Raw genomic sequence first — 21091 nt, 5'->3', positions numbered from 1 at the left:
TAATATAGTATTATGTGATATTATGTATATAAACAAAGATTTAATAGTAATTTATTAAATTATGCAAAATGAAAAGATACATCGCATAATATTATTTTGTCAGTATTTTTATTTTTATATTTGTCAGTTATTATTATTTACATTTTGATGACAGTGACTTTGATATAATATAATATAGAGAAGATAGTATGTTTCATTTTAAATAAAAATGTATACTCTTACTTACCTTATCTTATCCCAAATCCTCGTGAAAAGCGCCCAAAGGGGGCAAACGAGCAAACGGGTCACCTGATGGAAAGCAACATCCGTCGCCCATGGACGCTCGCAGCATCAGAAAAGCTGCAAGTGCGTTGCCGGCCTTTTAAGAGGGAATAGGGTAATAGGAGAGGGAAGGGAAGGGAATAGGGGAGGACAGGGAAGGGAATAGGGTAGGGAATTGGGCCTCCGGTAAACTCACTCACTCGGTGAAACACAGCGCAAGCGCTGTTTCACGCCGGTTTTCTGTGAGAACGTGGTATTTCTCCGGTCGAGCCGGCCCATTCGTGCCGAAGCATGGCTCTCCCACGTTTCCCACATTCAATATTATTATTCAATAATAATATTTGATTGTCTGGATTAATAATATAATAATAATATATTCTATGGACGATGAAGGACTTGTGTTACAGGACTTACAGGTACTAGACAACGGAAATATTATAATTATATACTTTTATACTATACATATATTTCAGATTTTCTATATATTATGATATCTACACATATTTAATACACATCCATGACCCAGGAACTTTTGAAACTCTTTGTTGCGTCGCGGCGAAACCGCGACCCCCGGCTTGAGCTACCAACGCGCTCACCACTGAGCCACAGAGGTCGTCAGCAATTTTGATGGTGTCCCAATAAAAATAGATGAAAAACTTCATGATCATAATATTGAGTTATAAATGAATATAGTCTATGGTCACGACTTGTCTGTGACTAATTTTAGTCTCGGAAAATGCAGTACAAAAGGTACCCACGATATTTTCATTTGGTTTATGAATTTGTGCGAGTAACAATATTATGATTCCGTGATTTTCCGATGCTAAAACTAGCCACAGACAAAATAAGAACTTCCAATGTGAAAGGCCAACTACTCATGGATCCCATCATCAGATCACCATTTTTATGAACATGGGACCAAATTGGAGTGAAACCTAATACAACAAAACAAAAATTTTCAAAATCGGTTTACAAACGGCGGAGTTATCGTTGAACATACAAAAAAAATATCCACAGCCGAACATAATATAACCTCCTCCTTTTTGGAAGTGGGTTAAAAAAAGAACAAATTCCTGGTATCATAAAGTTAATTTATTTTTAAAACTCTCACCAATGCTAGAGGTGATGTAGAATATGAACCAATATTACTTTTAGTATTAATTATTACAATTAATTGGCACATTATAATTTTTTACATTTTTAATTTTAAAGGCCTTAAATAGTTCTTTCTAAGTATTAAATGTAGACATTCAAATTATAATATGCCTATTTTTCATTAAAATTAAAACTGTAAACTTATTGGATAATATAGTTACTTAATAGTTTCACTTAATACCTGCTTATTAAAAAGTATTATTATATCATCATGATAATTATAATCAAACTAAATGACACAAATAATTCATAATTAACGTTTCAATTGTCTAATAACAATTCTTATAACTAAGTAAGACATTTTATTTATAGTCTTGTGCCACACTACATTTTGTAACTACTTAGTTTCTTTCCGTTTAGTTTCAATATACAAACATGTCATGCCATTACTATTAAATTATGTACATAATATGTATTTCTAATTCCTTTATTTGCAAATACCTTTACGATTTTCATCTGTCTCACTTTGCCTACCTACTTTAATCCACTGTCATACGTAAATTCCATAACAATTCCATTATTTCGTGTAATTCCATTTCCTATTTTTTATCTAGTAAGATTCATACAAATTATAAAAAATACTACGACTTGGCACACGATCGAGTACCCAATTAGAACATAACGTTATGCATACTATTCGATCAGTCATCTTTAATTTACTAAATACAAACGTATTTAATTCTATTTAGTGCGGTAGAATAAAAAGATGCTTCAAAAGGAAAGCCGTCAAAGACCTTAAACTCTGTCGGGCTCCCTATCTTTGGCCGGGGTAAACACACATCGGCGCACCGCGCCTCCCTCTTGTCGGCAATTCGGCACGTGATGGAAAACATCGGGCAGGGTCTCCCCTTCAGAATTTATAATCGTCTCCTCGGTTAAATCTCTACTTTCATCTCGTCAAGATCTTTGAAGAAATTCAGCCGTTAATACCTTTTGAGTGTTCCCTTTTAAAATCTTTTCGTGGTGCTTCAGCCGGTGAACGATCTCGTCGTGGAGGACGTTGAAGCACATCGCCGTGAGCGCTAGCCCGGTTATGATGTAAATCGAGCAAAACCAAACCGTTCCGGTCGAGGCGGCGTTCTTGTAAGTCAGGCCGGGGGCCAGGTGCCCGAAACCTATGGTGCTCAAACTCATGAAGCAAAAGTAAATTCCGTCGATCAGACTCCAACCTTCCAAGTGATACAATACGAGCGCACCGAAAAATATGTACGTGAAAATCGAGGCCAGACACAAGCAGATGGGTGCTAGAATTGAAAATCCACTTAGAGAAACTTTGGAATCTGTGTCCGCGCAACTCATCGAATCGCAGTCACGTAGAAAGTTGAGTCCCTGAGTTTTATCTTTGTAGGAGTTGGTGTAGCTATTCGCTTGCGACGCGGATATTATCGTGCCAGACGGGGACCGGACGTAGTACGGCTCCTGGAGATGTAGAGCGTGGGACTTGTACTCGTCGGGTCGTCTATTTTTCTCCTCCTTCCTATCCTTCAATATGATCGACTCGTCTAAGCAGCAGTACCCGCATTTGACGCAGAGACAGCAGCAGACCGCTCTGCTGAAGGCGCCGCGAGCGAGCCTCGACAGCAGGGCTCCGACGACAGACAAGTAGAGCAGGGTCAGGGGTATACCGATCACTGCGTAACCAATTGTGACCGCCTTCCCTAGTGCCGTCTTCGGTGCCACGCTGCCGTAACCTGAAATAATATTGTTCATTTAATAACGAAAATGATGAGCGAGCAGCTTTCGATTCCTGAGAACAATAAATCCCCGACTCTTTGTCTATACCTCATTCCGGGAAAGTAATAAAATCGAATTGTTATTTTTAACAACTCGGTGAACGTTTCCCTGAAACGGCAATCACTTAGCGGAGTACCTCACAAAGTAATAATATTTCGTAATAACATTTCCAAGCATTGTTAAAAATCAGCAAAATTATATTTTCAGTCATTTGTATGGCCATTAGCTAATAAGTTAAAAATATCGAGTACTACTTACCTATAGTCGTCAAAACTGTGAGCGAGTACAGAAAAGCTTTTGCGAAATTCCACTCATATTCGTCCTGTAAGCCCGAGGACGACTCCAGCGCTCTGACGTCACCGTGCTGTTCGGACAGATCGGCCGTGACTCTCGCCACCAGTTTCTCCTGAAATTTTGATATTTCGTGCGCGGCGAGCCTCGTCCAATTCTCTTTGTAAAGAATGTTTAACGAGACCGTTATTTCCCATATGCTCTCGACGGTTTGCGACCTCAATTCCGCAGTGGCCTGCGCGATGGTGCTGTTAGCTTTCGGCGTTATGGGCTTCTTGCTAAGATTAGCTTGATATGATGTCGTCGCTAACGTTTTCTGGTGCACCTTAGCCGCGCTTCCCTCTATAGCCAGGAATATAAACGCCCCGACGGACGTGTAAATTATGAGAATTATGAAAATTCCCGCGTTGGTTACACAGCCGGCGATCAGGCTCTTCTTTTTGCTCTTCTTTGTTTTAACGCAGAGGCAACAGGTCGTGATAACTTCATCGTAGTTTTCTGTTTTGCCATTTTTCTTGTGTTTCCCGTGCACGGCATGTTTTTTGTTTTTGTCCATGTTAGCCTCAATTCGATCCTGCTTTCATTGTCCGCTCGGTATCGACATCGTTTCGAAGAGTCGCTAAAACAAAAATGGTATTTAATACATCTTATATATAAAATTCTCGTGTCACAATCTTCGTTCCCGTACTCCTCCGAAACGGCTTGACCGATTCTCATGAAATTTTGTGAACATATTGAGTAGGTCTGAGAATCGGCCAACATCTATTTTCATACCAAAAATTATTTATATGACAAAACATCGTTTGCCGGGACAGCTAGTAAAATATAAAATTGGTTTGTAAAAACAATACGAGTGAAGACGACCGACGTATCTAATGATAATTAGTAATCGCATTATGTACGTAAGTTCCAAGACTAATATATCTAAGACTGAGACTTTTGAAGTGAAATTTCTTGAAAATTATCTGGAGCGCAGTAGGAGTTTGTTCTACGTAGTTGGAAGTAATGGTACTTACGAACATTAGTTATACATTGCACAAATTCAGCCGCTACATTAGTTTCAGATGTTATATCGATTCTCAACTCCACCTCCAGAGTATTATCGGAGTTGCGACGGAGATTAATCTAACCTTAATTAGTATGCAATGAGTCACGTATGCCCGTATTAATTACATGCTCCTGAATTATGACATAAATACTTTAAATTCTAATTATGAAATGTTCATACATAGTACATACATAATATACCTCTTTAAAATGCCTTAATTTTTTAAACTCTCGAGTTTTTCAGCAGTTTGGCAATGAAAAGTAACTAATTATTTTCTTATGAATATTACTTGAATAATATCTTATTGGCATGATAATATTTAATTGGAAATGTTTAAAAAACCCCATACATGGTGTTATTGCCATGCAAATACAATTAGCTAATTTAATTCGATTTTTTTAAATATTTCCTTATAAATATTTAGTAGAAAGATAATAATTTCTTTCCACTGTTAATCATATTGTGATAAAAATGCAATCGCAATAATTTCGTCTAAACTTTAAAGGAAAGAGACAAGGTAGTGATGGCCGAATATATTACTATCTACATTTCTATGCATAAAAACAGCCAACCGATATCTTAGGTTCAAAACTTACATTTAATTTCTATCCCTAATTCTATCGCACAAACGCATAACATTCTAACTAAAGCGGCATTAGTATGCACAGCGAAGTGGTATTATGAGGCAGTGAATTTTAATGCCAGACAAGTTTCATTACAAACTGTTATCTGGTTACAATGCTGGAGCAACTTTTGTAACATATGTCTATGTTTTTCCTCCACTGTCGGGGAACTAATCGGGAACTTCTGCAGATTCCATAAACTCGGAATGGGTTACAAGTTGTATCTTCATGAAGTGATTTCTTGCGGTGTGCCTCTAGATATATGTTACAAACTTAGATATTACGTCTTGATATCGAATTGTAGCAAGGAATGTTGTTGATTTATAATTTTAGATGTTACTATATGACATTCGCAACTCGTTTATCCGCGGGATACATTTGTCCGGGAATAAAAGTATCCTATGTCCTTTCCTGAACGGAGAATAAAGATACTTGGAATAAATACTGGTCAATGAAGGAACTGTTCAAAGGAAAAAAACCAATAAAACTTAAAGCCAAAGCCATGAACATCTGCCTAACACCTTGCTTAACATATGGAAGTCAAACCAGGTCATTGAAAAAATGGGCAGGCCATATTCAAAGAACGACAGATGAGAGATGGACACAGATTGTGACTAACTGGAACCCTATATACAAAACCAGAAGGCGTGGTAGGCCAGCCAAAAGGTGGAAAGACGACATCATTGGAGTAGCTGGAGTCCTATGGACGAGACTGGCTCGAGACAGGAAAAAATGGCAAAATTTGGAGGAGGCTTTTACCGCCAAAGGCGGTTCTTATATTATATATAGTTAAATACAATAGAAGAAAAGTAAATAAATGGAAAACAAAACGTGTACCTAATAAGGAAATATAAAAAGCTTAAAATAAAATAAATATCCTTTCCTGGGGCTCAAAGTATCTGCATACCTTTCAGCAAAATCAGTTTAGTGGTTTGGGTAACAGTCAGACAGACACACATTCGCATTTATAATTTTTCTGGTGTTATGACGACAAAATTCGTTAGTTACATCTTTGTGCCAGAGGACTGCTCGCGTGAGTGTTCTGCCTACGCGGAAACCAAAGATGTCCAAGCGACTAAAAGTAGCCTTCCTTTTTCTACTACGCTACTGTATGTTAGCGCCAATAATCAAAATGATTCTAATAGTTTCGTGTAATCGATGTTAGTATACGAACAATCCTAATTCTATTTGTATATGTGAACACGTAGCACTCTAGTAGAGTATCACAGGAATCTTTGCTTCACCGGTCTTGGATAACATAGTCTATTGTTATTCGAGATTAGGAGTGCGCCTATTGACACAGCCTATGTAAGGCAAACGTATGCGGAAACAAAGGAGAATTATATTAAGCATAGTGCTTGGAGTCATGATCAATGCGGAGCACTCAGAGCTCAATTAGAACGGACAGCTGAGACTGTCCGGCATAATCTATTGAATTATGGACAACGGTATATACCTATACGATGCATTTCTAAATTTGTATGGATTTGACAGATTTCAATTACGTCAGACGTCTTGCGAATCTGTCAAATCCATACTAATTTAGAAATGCATCTACACGTCACGTTGCGGTCTGAATTGACCCTAAGAATAATGATTGGTCGCTACGACGCGCACCGTCGTAGCGCGCGGAGAGTGGAGACCAATCTTTAGTCTAAGGTTTTGCGCGGTTATTGAAAAGTGCGTATATATTTCAATTATAAAATAATTAATTATAATTGTCGCCAAATAAAAATGTTGTCGCATATGAAAGTATGTAATTGGCGAATACCGATTTGCATTCGCCACACTCATTATGAATTATTCCTTACTCGTTTATCGTGCATCATATACTAGCACAAAATATTATGTAATAGTACGTACTAGTTACCTAACACGTGTAACAGACTAACAGATCACAATAATAATAATAATTGGCGTAATTGGTACCTTCGCAAACTCGTGCCAAATTACGGGGACCTTCCCACAATCCCGCTAATGGCAACCCACTAACATTTTATAATCAATTTTGGAATTTACGCCCGAAATCTTAAGTCGAATCCGTACGCGTAACTCATTTAAATTGAAATAGAGATTTCAATGGGGACATTAGGCGCCTGGAGGCTAAAACGATGGTAATATTGGATTATGCCACTGATTTATGCAAAATCTTTATCGACGGCTTCACCTGAAATTGGATTTTGGTGTTACATTACCGGCAAAGAGTGGACCTGAAAAATAAGGGTCCGTGGAAAAAGGAAATTATAGCTACGATATAAATCTTAATATTTCTTATCAACCCGAAAAGGATTTATTAATTTGGGATGAATAATGTGATGCCCACCAAAATGATGTCTACTTATCTCAATTTAATGAGAATACAATGTTTTTATTATTAAAAATCTACTTTGTATAAAATTCAGAAGAAACAGATCTATTAAATAGTTTAAAGAATTTTTTTTTTTAATGAAAAAAGGGGGCAAACGAGCAAACGGGTCACCTGATGGAAAACAACTACCGTCGCCCATGGACACTCGCAGCATCAGAAGAGCTGCAGGTGCGTTGCCGGCCTTTTAAGAGGGAATAGGATAATAGGGGAGGGTAGGGATGGGAAGTGAAGGAAATAGGGGAGGGTAAGGAAGGGAATAATGTAGGGGATTGGGCCTCCGGTAAACTCACTCACTCGGCGGTATTTCTCCGGTCGAACCGGCCCATTCGTGCCGAAGCATGGCTATCCCACGTATATTTTATGTTAAAGCAACTACAAACAGTAAGCTGTTTCATTGGGGGTAATTAGTAATTAGATTTGATTGTTTGGAACAAGTTCAAAGTTTGTTATTCCAATTCAAAGTAAAGATTCATCTGATCCGTTTATGAATCACGGCCAAAGTACTACATTTTTTATTATTAAACGAATCATTAACATACAAATCTATACTAATATTATAAATCGGAAAAGTTTGTTTGTTTCAACGCACTAATCTCAGGAACTACTGGTGGGATTTAAAAAATTATTTCAGTGTTAGATATCCCATTTATCGAGGAGGGCTATAGGCTATATTTTATCATGCTAAGACTAATAGGAGCGAAGAAATAGAGGACAATGTACGGACCCTTCGTGCGCGACGAAGGGTCCGTACCATAATAGAGCAAAATTAGGCCAAAATTTGTATTTTTGGTATGGGAGCCCCCCTTTAATTTTTTTTATTTTAAAATTTATTAAATATTAAAGTACACATATAACTAAGGACTATGAGAAAAATTCAAGCACCTACCTGTTGTCATTATTGATATAACGTGGGAGAGCCATGCTTCGGCACGAATGGGCCGGCTCGACCGGAGAAATACCACGTCCTCACAGAAAACCGGTGTGAAACAGCGCTTCCGCTGTGTTTCGCCGAGTAAGTGAGTTTACCGGAGGCCCAATCCCCTACCCTTTTCTTTTCCCTACCCTCCCCTATTGCCTTGCGTACCCTCCCCTATTCTATTCCCTACCCTCCCCTATTACCCCTTAGAAGGCCGGCAACGCACCTGCAGCTCTTCTGATGCTGCGAGTGTCCATGGGCGACGGAAGTTGCTTTCCATCAGATGACCCGTTTGCTCGTTTGCCCCCTTATTTCATTAAAAAAATATATTTATATATTATAGAGCAAAAAGTTCACGTTTGTTGTATGGGAGTCCCGCTTAAATTTTAAATTTATTTTGATTTAAGTATTTGTTGTTATAGCGGCAACAGATATACATAATCTGTGAAAATTTCATCTCTCTAGCTATTACCGTTCTTGAGTTACAGCCTGGATACGGACAGACAGACAGACAGACAGACAGACAGACAGACAGACAGACAGATGGACAGCGGACTGCCAACGAAGTCTTAGTAATAGGGTCCCGTTTTTACCGTTTGGGTGCGGAACCCTAAAAACGGGGGAAATTATTTCAAAAGGCTTATCTCGCGAACTACTAGAGCAAAACAGATAAGAAGTAGACTACGTGAAGGATCATAGTGTGGCGGTACCCACAATTCGCCTAACATTCCTGCATCGCGCTATCGAAGTTTTCTGAGCGCGTCAGTATATATACGACAGCTGACATGTATCACGTGGGCTTCGGCCTGACCGAGCACAACAACTCGCTCGGTCGGAAGATCTTCCTTTGGCCACCACACATATCCCACAATAGGCAATTTTTTGTGGACTAATATGTCTGTGAAATATCTAATTTACGCGGGCGTAGCCGCGCGGAACGTCTAGTGATTATTAGCAAATGAAATTTTATGACTCTCTCTATAGAAGAAGTAAAACAGATTTTTCGATGTAATATTAAGGCGACGCCGCTGAAACAATCCAGCGCCACTTGTCCGACATGTCCGCCATTGGAGTACAGGGACCAATTTAATTGAACAGAGTTAGACACCACTCGAAATAGTTGAGCACGCCGAAATTGGAACTGAAAAGTGTTGGAAAAGTGGCATGTATGAACGTTTTAATCGGGCAACAGGAGTCGGTGAAGTGATACAGGCACATTTTGGGACGTTTAGCTCCCAGTTAAAGTTTGGACAGGTGGATTTAACACCGCTGAACAGTTGCGGATTTAATACATAAAGTGCAAATTAAACCAAACTGTCATAATATTATTATGAGATGAGCTTTTATCCCAGTCTAGAATCTGGGAATTAAGAGAATGCAGATTTAGAGCCTGTTTCACCGCTTCCTGATAAAGTGCCGGATAGGCTATCCACCACTTAACTTGACAGATAGAGTATGAAGAATCTGTCAAAAAAGTTTTGGATAGCCTATCCGGCACTTTATCAGGAAGTGGTGAAACAGGCTCTTAGTCTGAATATTACTGACCCTTTTTAAGTGTTGCTGGCTACGAATAATAAAAACGTTACTGGCTTGTTTAATTTCTATTTGATAAAAAATAGGGAAATTACTCGATGGTAAATCGACAATAATTAACTTTAGCCTACACTTTAGCAGACATATTATAATATGCTTGACACTTAGTCTACGAGACTGCGCAACTTACAAAATTAAATGTTAACAATATTTTATAAATAAAAGAACAGTAAAATATTTCAAAGCACTCAACTCTATTGTACGGAGTAAATAATTAATATTAAAAAAGCAAATAATTGCGAAGTAAAAATGAAAAATATATAATAGTAGTATTACAGAATATAGAACTGACTTTGTTTGAATTTGAACACTAAAGATGATGAAGTTACAAGATTTATTATTTTAAAAGCTTTTATTTCACTTGCTCTGTATGTATGTAAGTATGTATGTTCGGGTGAAATCTTGGAACTCAATTTAGGAGTAGATATATTTAACCGATCAAGCTGAAATTTTGCAGGCACGTTTAGTTTGGATGACAATACATGATATTGTATGTGACATCGCTCTAAATCCAATATGGCCGACCATACAAGATGGCGAAATAGTTATTTTCCATGCAGTTCTACAATATGGATATTAAATGAAAGGGCTTTTTGAGAGTAACTCGAAAATGAATGTAATGTCATACTACATCCAATATGGCGGCTCATCCAAGATAGAGGTATAAGTTATTTTTAATGCACTTCTGCAATATGAAAGGGCTCATTGAGAGTAACTTGGGAACGAATGTAATGTCATTCTACATCCAATATGGCGTCTCATTCAAGGTAGGGGGGGTATGCACTTCTGAAATATGGGTATCAAATTAAAGGGCTCATTGAGAGTAACTCGGAAACGAATTTAATGTCATTCTACATCCAATATGGCGGCTCATCTCAGATGGAGGAATATAGTTATTTTTAAAGCACTTCTGCAATATAGGTAATGGGTATCAAAGAAAAAGGCTTATTGAGAGTAAATTGAAAAGTAATATCGTGTCCTGTCGTGCCGTGTCGTGTCGTATCGTGTTGTATCGTAACATGACGTGACGTGTCGTGTCGTGTCGTGTCGTGTCGTGTCGTGTCGTGCCTGGGTGAATCCGGTCATTTTTGTTAAGTGATAATTTTTTAGTCGCAAAATTAAGTACGATTCCTTAAAGACTTAAATTAAGTTAATCACATTTTAACAAATTCTTGAAACAAAACAAGCTACAATCAAGCAGACTTAAGAAATCTAGTCAGAGATTTAACTAAAAAACAAGCTTTTGGGAGTGCCATTCATTTTTTGGCTTAAAAATACATAAATTATAAGCAAAAAACTTAAAAAAGCTTTTATTTCAATAGTCTAAAGAGAAGAAAATAAACCCTTTAAAATTCTAAGTATTAAGTTATAACCTCAATAAATTATACAATTTGCATGATAATAAATGCTTGTCGCGTGATTTGTTAATAATAAAGCTAGTAAGTGCCAATTTAACTGAGTAAACTGATATTATATTTTTTATTTTATTACAGTAATTAAATATTGACAGATTATTAAGTCTCGCGACAAGCTTTTATTATCATGCAAATTGTGTAATATATTGAGGTTATAACTTAATAGTTAGAATTTTTAAGGGGTTTATTTTCTTCTTTTTAGACTATTGAAATAAAAGCTTTTCTCAAAAAGTTTTTTGCTTATAATATATGTATTTTTAAGCCAAAAAATGAACGGCACTCCCAAAAGCTTTTATCCAAAATAAGACGATTTGTCAATGTCACAGATAATAAATCGCCTTGACAAATAAACCATGAATAGACTTTATGTCAATTTTATAACCTCATAAAATTTCCCCACAATCGGGCCCTTTGAGTGGACACTTTTATGGCTCACTCGCTTAGCGCCGATTCTGATTTTATATCCATAGATTCCGTCTATCGTAACTATTCCTGAATAGTTATCAGACGTTCTCTTTATGAGCATCGAGTGATGTAGCTTCGCCTTAATTAATATGTCTACAACATTACGGCCTGTCCACATGTCCACGTTACGACGTCGTCAACGTGGAACGGTGCGGTAACGTGGCACGGTACGTTGTCGTGGCGTGAAAATTTACGTCAACGTAACGTAAAAAATTCTTCACTACTTATACCGCACAATTACGTATTCCGCTTCTGCTATCGATATGAAGACGGAGAGAGAGATTAAAGAAAAAAAAATACGTAAAATTTTCCTACACCGTGACGTCAATTTTCACGTCACGTCAATGTACCGTGCCACGTTACCGCACCGTTCCATGTTCCGTCGTAACGTGGACATGTGGACAGGCCTTAACGTAGTTATTTGGTTGTCACTCAACGTGCATTATGATAGTACTATAATTATAGAGAACTAAAGAAAAATATAAAGACAAAAAAATTAATATCTATAATACATTACTCAAATAATATTTTCGTGTAGGCGCAAAGACAGTTGAAGGAGAAAATGGTATCGCTGTAATTTTTCTTAGACTTTTACGTTATTATTTTTGCTATTTTCACTTGAATATGTGAATAATAATATACGAAATGCGTAATATTCAATTTAGTGATTCGTTGATCAATGATACAAGTGCTGAGTAAGGTGACACCCGAAAGGGACATCATATTATGCAAAGTGGATGAAATGGATAAGACATGATAGATATTAGATGCAAACGTCCAAAACTTGTATTTAATTACTTCATTTACGGCGACAATCAAAAAGATTTAATGATTACCTTAATGTAACGGAAATTTGGACATAAGCTTTGTAATACTTAATTTATTATCAAACTCTTCAATAACTTGAAGTTGAGTCTTTATTTTGTCTCTGAGTGCAGCCGTTAGGTTGTCGTGACGTGAAAGTTTACGTCAACGTAACGTTAAAATGCACGTTACGATGTAGCAACATTGTACGTCACGATGCCTTGTAAAACTGCTACATTCTTCACTACTTATACCGCACAATTACATATTCTGCTTCTGCTATCGTTAAGAGGATACACCAGGGGCGAGAAAAATTGAAAATAGGTATTTGGAAATGTATTGCTGTCTCACCAATCTCAAGTCTCCTACCGCACAGTGCGATAGAGACAACACGACAAAAGTTCTAATAAAAGAACAGAAAATCTTCGATTCATTGTCCGCTGATTCCTTTTCCAAAAATTAACCGATTTAAGTACTTTTTTATTAAGAATTAAAGCAAGGCTGAGCTGTGTTCCTATGTTTTATTTTTTTTGTACATTTTTCTGGGTGTTTGAACACAGAGGAAAATCTGGCCATTTTTTGGGTTTTTGGACGTTCTTATCTTTTTTAATAATAAAATTATGAAAAAAAAGAAAACTTAGGGACATGCTAATAGTGGCCATAGATATTCAGGAAAAAAATCATAACTCTACCGGCATTATCCAGGGAGGAAACAGGGGACAATGTAAGTGTATGGAAAAACGGCAGTGTGGACTCCTCTTAAGAAGCAGAAGCAGTATTATTTTGTCAAAACTGGAGGTCAATAATTCATTATTCACTATGTTCATTTTTGTAAAAGTTTGTCCAGGTACAAATAACTTCTCTATCAAACAACAAAATAGTATTACGAAATATCATTCATCATATTATTCTGATTGCTCAAAACTCACGTTCACGTTCGTTTCACAATAATACCTACTATTTAGCTGTTTAGTAGGCAATGAATCGAATCGAATGGCACTGAATTGAACAAAGAACGAAGCTTCATTTATGTTGCACTAGACAAAATTCGTTTATGGCGCGGGAACGGTACCTTTTTTCATGGATCAAAGTATCTCCATACCCAGCAAAATCGTTTCAGCGACTTGGCCGTAAAGAGGTAGCAGACAGTTTCGCATTTATAATATTAGTATGGATTAAAATAGTAAAATTAAAAGAACTAAAAGTTCTACAACTATACTTCTACTAAAACCAATGAGAACAAAGAGTGATTGCTTGCTAATACAATTTTTATGCGACCTATAAAACTTTAATGTGCTCCAAACACAGTAAGCGTTTAAAATAAGCTTAAATGGTTACTACTGCAGCTTAGCTTAACGTAAAACTCTAAAGTGCAATGGTTTTAGCACGAGCTTGGTATTATGTTGACTAGTGAGCAGTGACCTATATAATATACACTATGTTGCACATAATATATCTTATACTTATATAAAATTCTCGTGTCACAATGATAGGCCGCGTACTCCTCCGAAACGGCTTTACTTATTGTAACCAAATTTTATATGCATATTCAGTGGGTCTGAGAATCGGCTACTGGGTACTTTTTTATATTGATAAGTGCATATTTTGTTGAATAAATAATAGTAAATTATTACAACTCGAGACTGACGGCGACCATTGTTTGTGCGACGGGATAGCGATCGACGTTGCCATGGTGACATACTTATTTAGTCACTTCAATAAAATAATAGGGGCGAAATACCTACTTTATATGGCAAAGAAACGTTTGCCGGGACAGCTAGTATTAATTATTATAATAGAAAAGGGAAAAACGTTTTTCATATTATGTTTATTTGTGTTGTGTCTCTTTGAGTGTGTTTTCTTGATCTTTTGTTTTGTGGGTGAGCTTATTTTGCAGCAACCTTCTATACTCACACCATTATTGGATACAAATACGGAGACTCGAGTTAACACTTCCTTTGATTTATTTTAACTATTACTTATATCATAGAGAAATCATAAAATATTATGTTTTCACAGTGAGTAAATAAACATACTGGCCTTTTTTACGGTTCCGTACCCAAAGGGTAAAAGCGGAACCCTATTACTAAGACTTCTTTGTCTGTACGTCTGTCCGTCTATCTGTCTCCAGGCTGTATATCAAGAACCGCTATAGCTGGAACTCAGAAATTTTCACAGATTGTGTTTTTCTGTTACCGCTGTAACAGCAAATACTAAAAACAAAATAAAATTAATATTTATTATTAATATTATGGAACAAACGTGATTTTTTGGCCTTTTTTGCTCAATATCAATAATGGTAATAGGTAGGCTCTTGACATTTTCACAAAGTCCTTGACTATATTTGTTATTTATCTATACTAATATTATATTATAATATTATAATTGGGAAGAGTTTGTTTGTTTGTTTGAACGCGCTAATCTCAGGAAGTACTGGTCCGATTTGAAAAATTATTTTACTGTTGGATAGCCCATTTATCGAGGAAGGCTGTAGGCTATATTTTATCACGCTAAGCATAATAGGAGCTAAGAAATAGAGGAAAATGTGGAAGAAACGGGGGAAAAATATTTGAAAGGGCTTATTGGAACGCGCTAATCTCAGGAACTACTGGTCCGATTTGAAAAATTCTTTCAGTGTTAGATATCTCATTGATCGAAAAAGGTTATAAGCTATATTTTATCACGCTAAGACTATTAAAAGCGAAGAAATAGAGGAAAATGTGGAAAAAACGGGGAAATTATATGAAAGGGCCTATTTGAACGCGCTAATCTCAGGATATGCTTATCCGATTTGAAAAATTCTTTCAATTTTAGATAGCCCATTCATCGAGGTAGGCTATAGGCTATATTTTATCACGCTAAGACTTATAGGAGCGAAGAAATAGATGAAAATGTGGAAAAAACGGGGGAAATTATATGGAATTGCTTATTATATTATGAACTACTGAAGCAATTTTTATGTTATTTGGCAAACATGAAGAATAGACCACGTGAAGGGACATAGGCAATTTTTTGCTGCAAAATGTACGGTTGCGTGAAATTCCTAAATTACGCAAGCGAAGCCACGCGGAACATCTATATATAATAAAATCGTAGGAAAGTCAATTCTGTATATTGAATATTTTTGTACAATAAATAATACTTTGGATGTGAACTACTATGGTAACGCGGACGAAGTCGCGGGCAACAGCTAGTTAATTAATAAAAATAATAAAATTTCGCTCTACAATGGTACGGAACCCTTCGTGCGCGAGTCCGACTCGGAATTGGCCGATTTTTAAACCGTGGTAAGTATAAGAAATTCACACATTAGTATTGGTAGCTGTTATATTATTTATATATTATTTTATATATTTAGATCAAAAGCATGCAAAACCCTTTTATGTTGCAGCGATAAAAGTGCCTTTCCTTCTAGTTTAATCTATAACTCTACCCTATATCAAGTATTTCGAATCAGTGGTGTAATCAGTTAAAATATCTTAAAAACTCTATGGATGTTAATCTGAGAATAAAATTATTATTAGTATTAATATTTCATTCGCTGCTATAGGGCAGACTCTCGCGCTATACTTTTACACTTTCCTACCTACCAAGTACCACATTATATCTCCGGACAGAGCTATGGATGGACAAGTGCATATTATATGGCTGGACAAGTGCTATGGATGTATATAATAATACTAGCTGTTTGACCGAGCTTTGCTTTCGATAAAACACGAATAAAATGACATTTTCTAAAAATGATTCCTAGCTAGATCGATTTATCGCCCCCGAAACCCCCTATACAGGGTGTAACAAAAATAAGTGATAATACTTTAGGGTGTGTACGTGTTCCTTGTAGAGAGTTCACTGTGAAAGTAGCAGCGCGGAAAGACCAAAAATTTTTTTCACTTTTGTATGGGGAAACTCGTGACGCTCGGGCCCTTGCCCATACAAAAGTTAAAAATAAATTTCGTCTTACAGCGCTGCAACTTTCACAGTGAACTCTCTACAAGGAACACATACACACCCTAAAGTATTATCACTTATTTTTGTTACACACTGTATACTAAATTTCATGAAAATCGTTGGAGCCGATTCCGAGATTCCAATTATAAATATATATATATACATACAAGAATTGCTCGTTTAATGATATATGATACATCTGTAGCACTTGTCCATAGCACTAGTCTCTCGTGGCAATTGTCGTGTCAAACAGATGTCATATTATGTCACAAACTAAAAAACCCTTATTACAAAAAAGTATTTTTCCAAAGAAGACTTGCAACAAAACTATAATAAGTAGACACTAGCTGAGTGCTGCAGCTGACTGTCCTTCTAAATACGTGTAAAGAACAAAAGACGTTTAGTGGGTTGAGTGCTCATTAGATTGTTAATAGCTTGTGGAACACTCGCAATATGAACAAGCCTTTACTTTGCTGACGGGACTGCGCTCACTAGACACTTAAGAGGGCGACTAACGCAAAATATCAAACATCGTCCTTCTTTTTTCACACTCATGCCGGTCTTTCATATGCCAGGTGAAAAAGGACGACGCGGAATCATCGCCAAGTTAATTTTTTTCTTAATAACTCGATAAATATACAACATTTTAAAAATCCGCTAGGTCAATTTCTCAATGATAAAATTTTATACAATGTATTAAAATATTAACATAATAGTGTAATGCACGGTTATGACTTATGGCAGTATATGAAAAATTCGTGAAAATTAGATGCCTCTTTGTGATTTTTTTCTATCGAGAAAATTTTAGGATATCGTATTTCCGCTGGGTCGGATTCTCGGAAATATAATGTAGTATCTATATTTAAAAAATGAAACAATTCGGGGCTTATTTTCAAGTATAAAAATGAATATTATGAAATCGACAATTTTGGGTTTGTCTCCCCCTTAAGGCGTGCTCAATGCTCATGTCGTTGATTTTCTTTGAGATATTTATATTCACTATATGGTGTACGTGAACACTGAATGTGTGTTAGAGATATAATCCATACTAGGATGTGGGAGAGCCATGCTTCGGCACGAATAGGCCGGCTCGACCGGAGAAATACCACAGGCTCACAGAAAACCGGCGTGAAACAACGCTTGCCCTGTGTTTCGCCGAGTGAGTGAGTTTACCGGAGGCCCAAACCCCTACCCTTTTCCCTTCCCTACCCTCCCATATTTCCTTCCCTACTTTCCCCTATTCCCTACCCTACATCCCCTTCCCCGTTTCGTTCGACCCGTTTGCTCGTTTGCCCCCTTATTTCATAAAAAATACTAATATTATTAATGCAAAAGTGTGCCCTGTCTGTCTGTCTGTTCACGCCCAAACTGCTTAACCGATTTTGCCGTTTGGTGGAGATACTTTGAGTCCCATGTAAGGACATAGATACTTTTTATTTCGGAAAAACGTACGGTAAACGAATTCCCGGTCCCGCGCAATAAACGACTTTGATACGATGGAGTTGCGGGCATCATCTAGTAATAAAATAAAATCTGTATTGTACAAACACAAAAACAAACATGTACAAAAACAAAAACAAATGTATATAAAAATGGATTTTCAATTGTGTTAGTAACGCCAAAACTCGAAAACGGCTGAACGGATTGAGCTAATTTTAGTCTTAAAATATTTGTAGAAGTCCAGGGAATGTTATAAAGTGACACGAAGTTCACCGGGCAGCTAGTATTATAATAAATCTAACTTTTTCCCACGACTTAACGGCAAAGTATTGCATTGAGGCTTTGACCATGTGTGAGTAACGAGACAAAATAGGCATAAATCATAATTAATTGGAGTGTTGTAGTAAAAGTTACGAAGAATTTAGTAAAATATGGTAAAAGTTAAGTCCTTGTACTAGCAACACCAAAGAAAAGTACTTAGATGAATAAAATTAATAAATGAATGATGATGAAACTACAAAAAGTAAAAAAAACTGCTTGCTAATTAATAACACGCATACAGTAAATTGTATTTAATGCATCAACTCTCAACTACCTTATACCTATATACTCTTACTTATTTAAGTATTATATGTTTTTAATGCTTATGTCTTTTAATATTTAATAAAATACTCCTTTTTTTGCCTCGGTTATAACATACTTGTGAACGAGTGGACCATTTTGATGAAATTAGTCGCATATTATTATATAGAGTACACCAAAGATAAATATGAAAATGCAAGGATTCCAGAGATATAATTCATAATATTTTACGTGTACGAACTAGCGGGTTACTGCTAGTTATTATTATATTTATAGTTAATATTACTGTTATTAAGTTGGAAAATAGAGAAATACGGAGAAATAGACTTAAATAAATACTATATATAAATTATTACTATATAAACTTATTCATTAGGCAAATTTATATATAAACTTATTATTATATAAACTTATTATTAATAAGCGTGAAATAAAATCTAAAATATTAGTGTAAATACTCACAGTTGCGATTCAAAATCCAGTATCTATTGCAGTTTCGTAGGAATCACACAAAAATATTACAGACTGGTCACGACAGCATCTACCGTCTCGAAGAAAATGCTGAAATCACTCATTTTCACTAAACAAAACAGCCGTATAACGTCTTAATGGAATCTTATATTAATTTTAACATAGTACAAGTGCTTTAATATAGAATATAATAATGTATTCCTTTAAAATTACTAACAAAACATTAAGTGCGCTCTGACCAGGCCCAATCCGCCATTTTAGAAAATCCAAAGCGCATGCTCGCATCACCGTTTCACGCCTGCGTGGTGCTTCTCGTTAACAGTCGATGATATATTGTTGTTTTAACACCATCCCACAGCTGGGCATCCCATACTTTTTAAGGGTTAGAGGTTATCGTAAAAGTTCCTTGTCCTCGACTTTGTCTGCTTGCTTTGTCATTATCCGCTTGTTTAATTCTGTTAAAGTACTATCCGGAGTGGCTGCATAATCGCAGTAATGCAGCTATAGTATATTTTAGTCTACATGTTGCTGGTAACTTTATTTACGTAAAATTTGTTTATAGTGCGATGACCAAAATATTCCGCAATAAAATCTATAATATGTCCTCTCCTAGATACAAGGGCTATTCATACCAAATTTCATCTGTAATTATATTATATTTATCAGGGCGAGCGAAGGGAGCCTTTGTAGTTTGTACATCTCACAACCTGAAAACTTTTGTGGTACATTTTACGGAAAAACTATCACGCCTATTGATTTGTGCTGTAACATAGTAATTTTTATTTATATGTAGATGTGTTATTATCGGTCAGTCAAGGTAAAATATTTAAAAAACTGCCTTAATGATTACTACCACGCAGAAAAACTACGCGAGCCCTCACATAGCTCGGCGATTAGCTAGTTCAGCGACTTTTTTTTTTTTTTTTATTAAATAAGGGGGCAAAAGTTCATTCCAGAGTTTTACAGTGCGCGGCAGAAAGTTACGCGAAAAACGCACTGTGGAAGACTGCCACTCATCAAGGTGATGAGGATGGTATGTTTTTCGCGTGGGATAGCGAAAAGTTGCAGGTGGTATGATTCCGAACAATTCCTCAGAGCACTCCCCGTGATACAACCGATAGAGGATGCAGAGTGAAGCTACATCTCGGCGTAATTCCAGGGGGTCCAAGCTGTTTGAAACACTATGGCAGTCAACAATTCGAGCAGCCCTTCGTTGGATACGATCCAGAGGGAGCAGTTGGTATTTTGGCGCCCCTGCCCAGAGATGAGAACAATATTCCATATGAGGCCGAACCTGCGCCTTGTAGAGTTGTAGGCGTTGGTCCGGGCTGAAGTACTGTCTCGCTCTGTTAAGAACACCAAGCTTCTTCGAGGCTAATTTGGCCTTACCCTCAAGATGATATCGGAACTGGACTTCGCTCGATATGTTGACGCCAAGTATCTCAATGCTAGGGGAGATGGTTAAAGATGTGCCCTCGAAACGAGGATAAACGACCATTGGTGACTTTTTAGTGGTGAACGCGCAGACTTGTGTCTTGGTGGGGTTGAATTGGACTAAGTTACGTCTACCCCATTCAGATACCTTCTCCAATGAATTCTCCACCTTAGACACAAGTTCGTTTCGACTCTCAGTGATATTTTGCCGAGAAATATTAGGGGAGCCGGTATATACAGCATCACCTGCACTATCATCCGCATAGCAATGAATGCCGTTGGTTTGTAACATGTCATTGATATGCAGTATGAATAGAGTAGGCGATAGCACACAGCCCTGAGGGACACCAGCATTAACAGACTGAGTTTCCGAGCATTCGCCGTCAACTACGACCTTTATGCTTCTGTCTGCTAAGAAACTAGTGACCCACTTACATAATTTCTCGGGCAGCCTGTATGATGGAAGCTTTGATAGCAGCGCTTTATGCCAAACCCGATCAAAGGCCTTCGCAATGTCCAAACTAACAGCCAATGCCTCTCCCT

At 36.9% G+C, this 21091-nt stretch overlaps 1 protein-coding gene across 1 annotated transcript; it reads right to left on the bottom strand.

The window, feature by feature from the left end:
* Nucleotides 1-1677: 1677 nt before the first annotated feature.
* On the bottom strand, nt 1678-19392 carry LOC121727894 (potassium channel subfamily K member 18-like). Its single transcript, XM_042115938.1, has 3 exons — nt 19106-19392; nt 3409-4060; nt 1678-3107 (listed from the first exon to the last, which is right to left on the bottom strand). Exons 2-3 carry the CDS (start codon nt 3995-3997, stop codon nt 2314-2316), a joined length of 1383 nt encoding a protein of 460 aa, XP_041971872.1. The 5' UTR covers nt 3998-4060; nt 19106-19392; the 3' UTR covers nt 1678-2313.
* Between the last annotated feature and the right edge of the window lie 1699 nt (nt 19393-21091).

Source organism: Aricia agestis, chromosome 6 (genome assembly GCF_905147365.1).
Source record: "Aricia agestis chromosome 6, ilAriAges1.1, whole genome shotgun sequence".
NCBI classification, from domain to species: Eukaryota; Metazoa; Arthropoda; class Insecta; order Lepidoptera; family Lycaenidae; genus Aricia; species Aricia agestis.
This window is presented reverse-complemented; position numbering and strand designations above follow the sequence as displayed.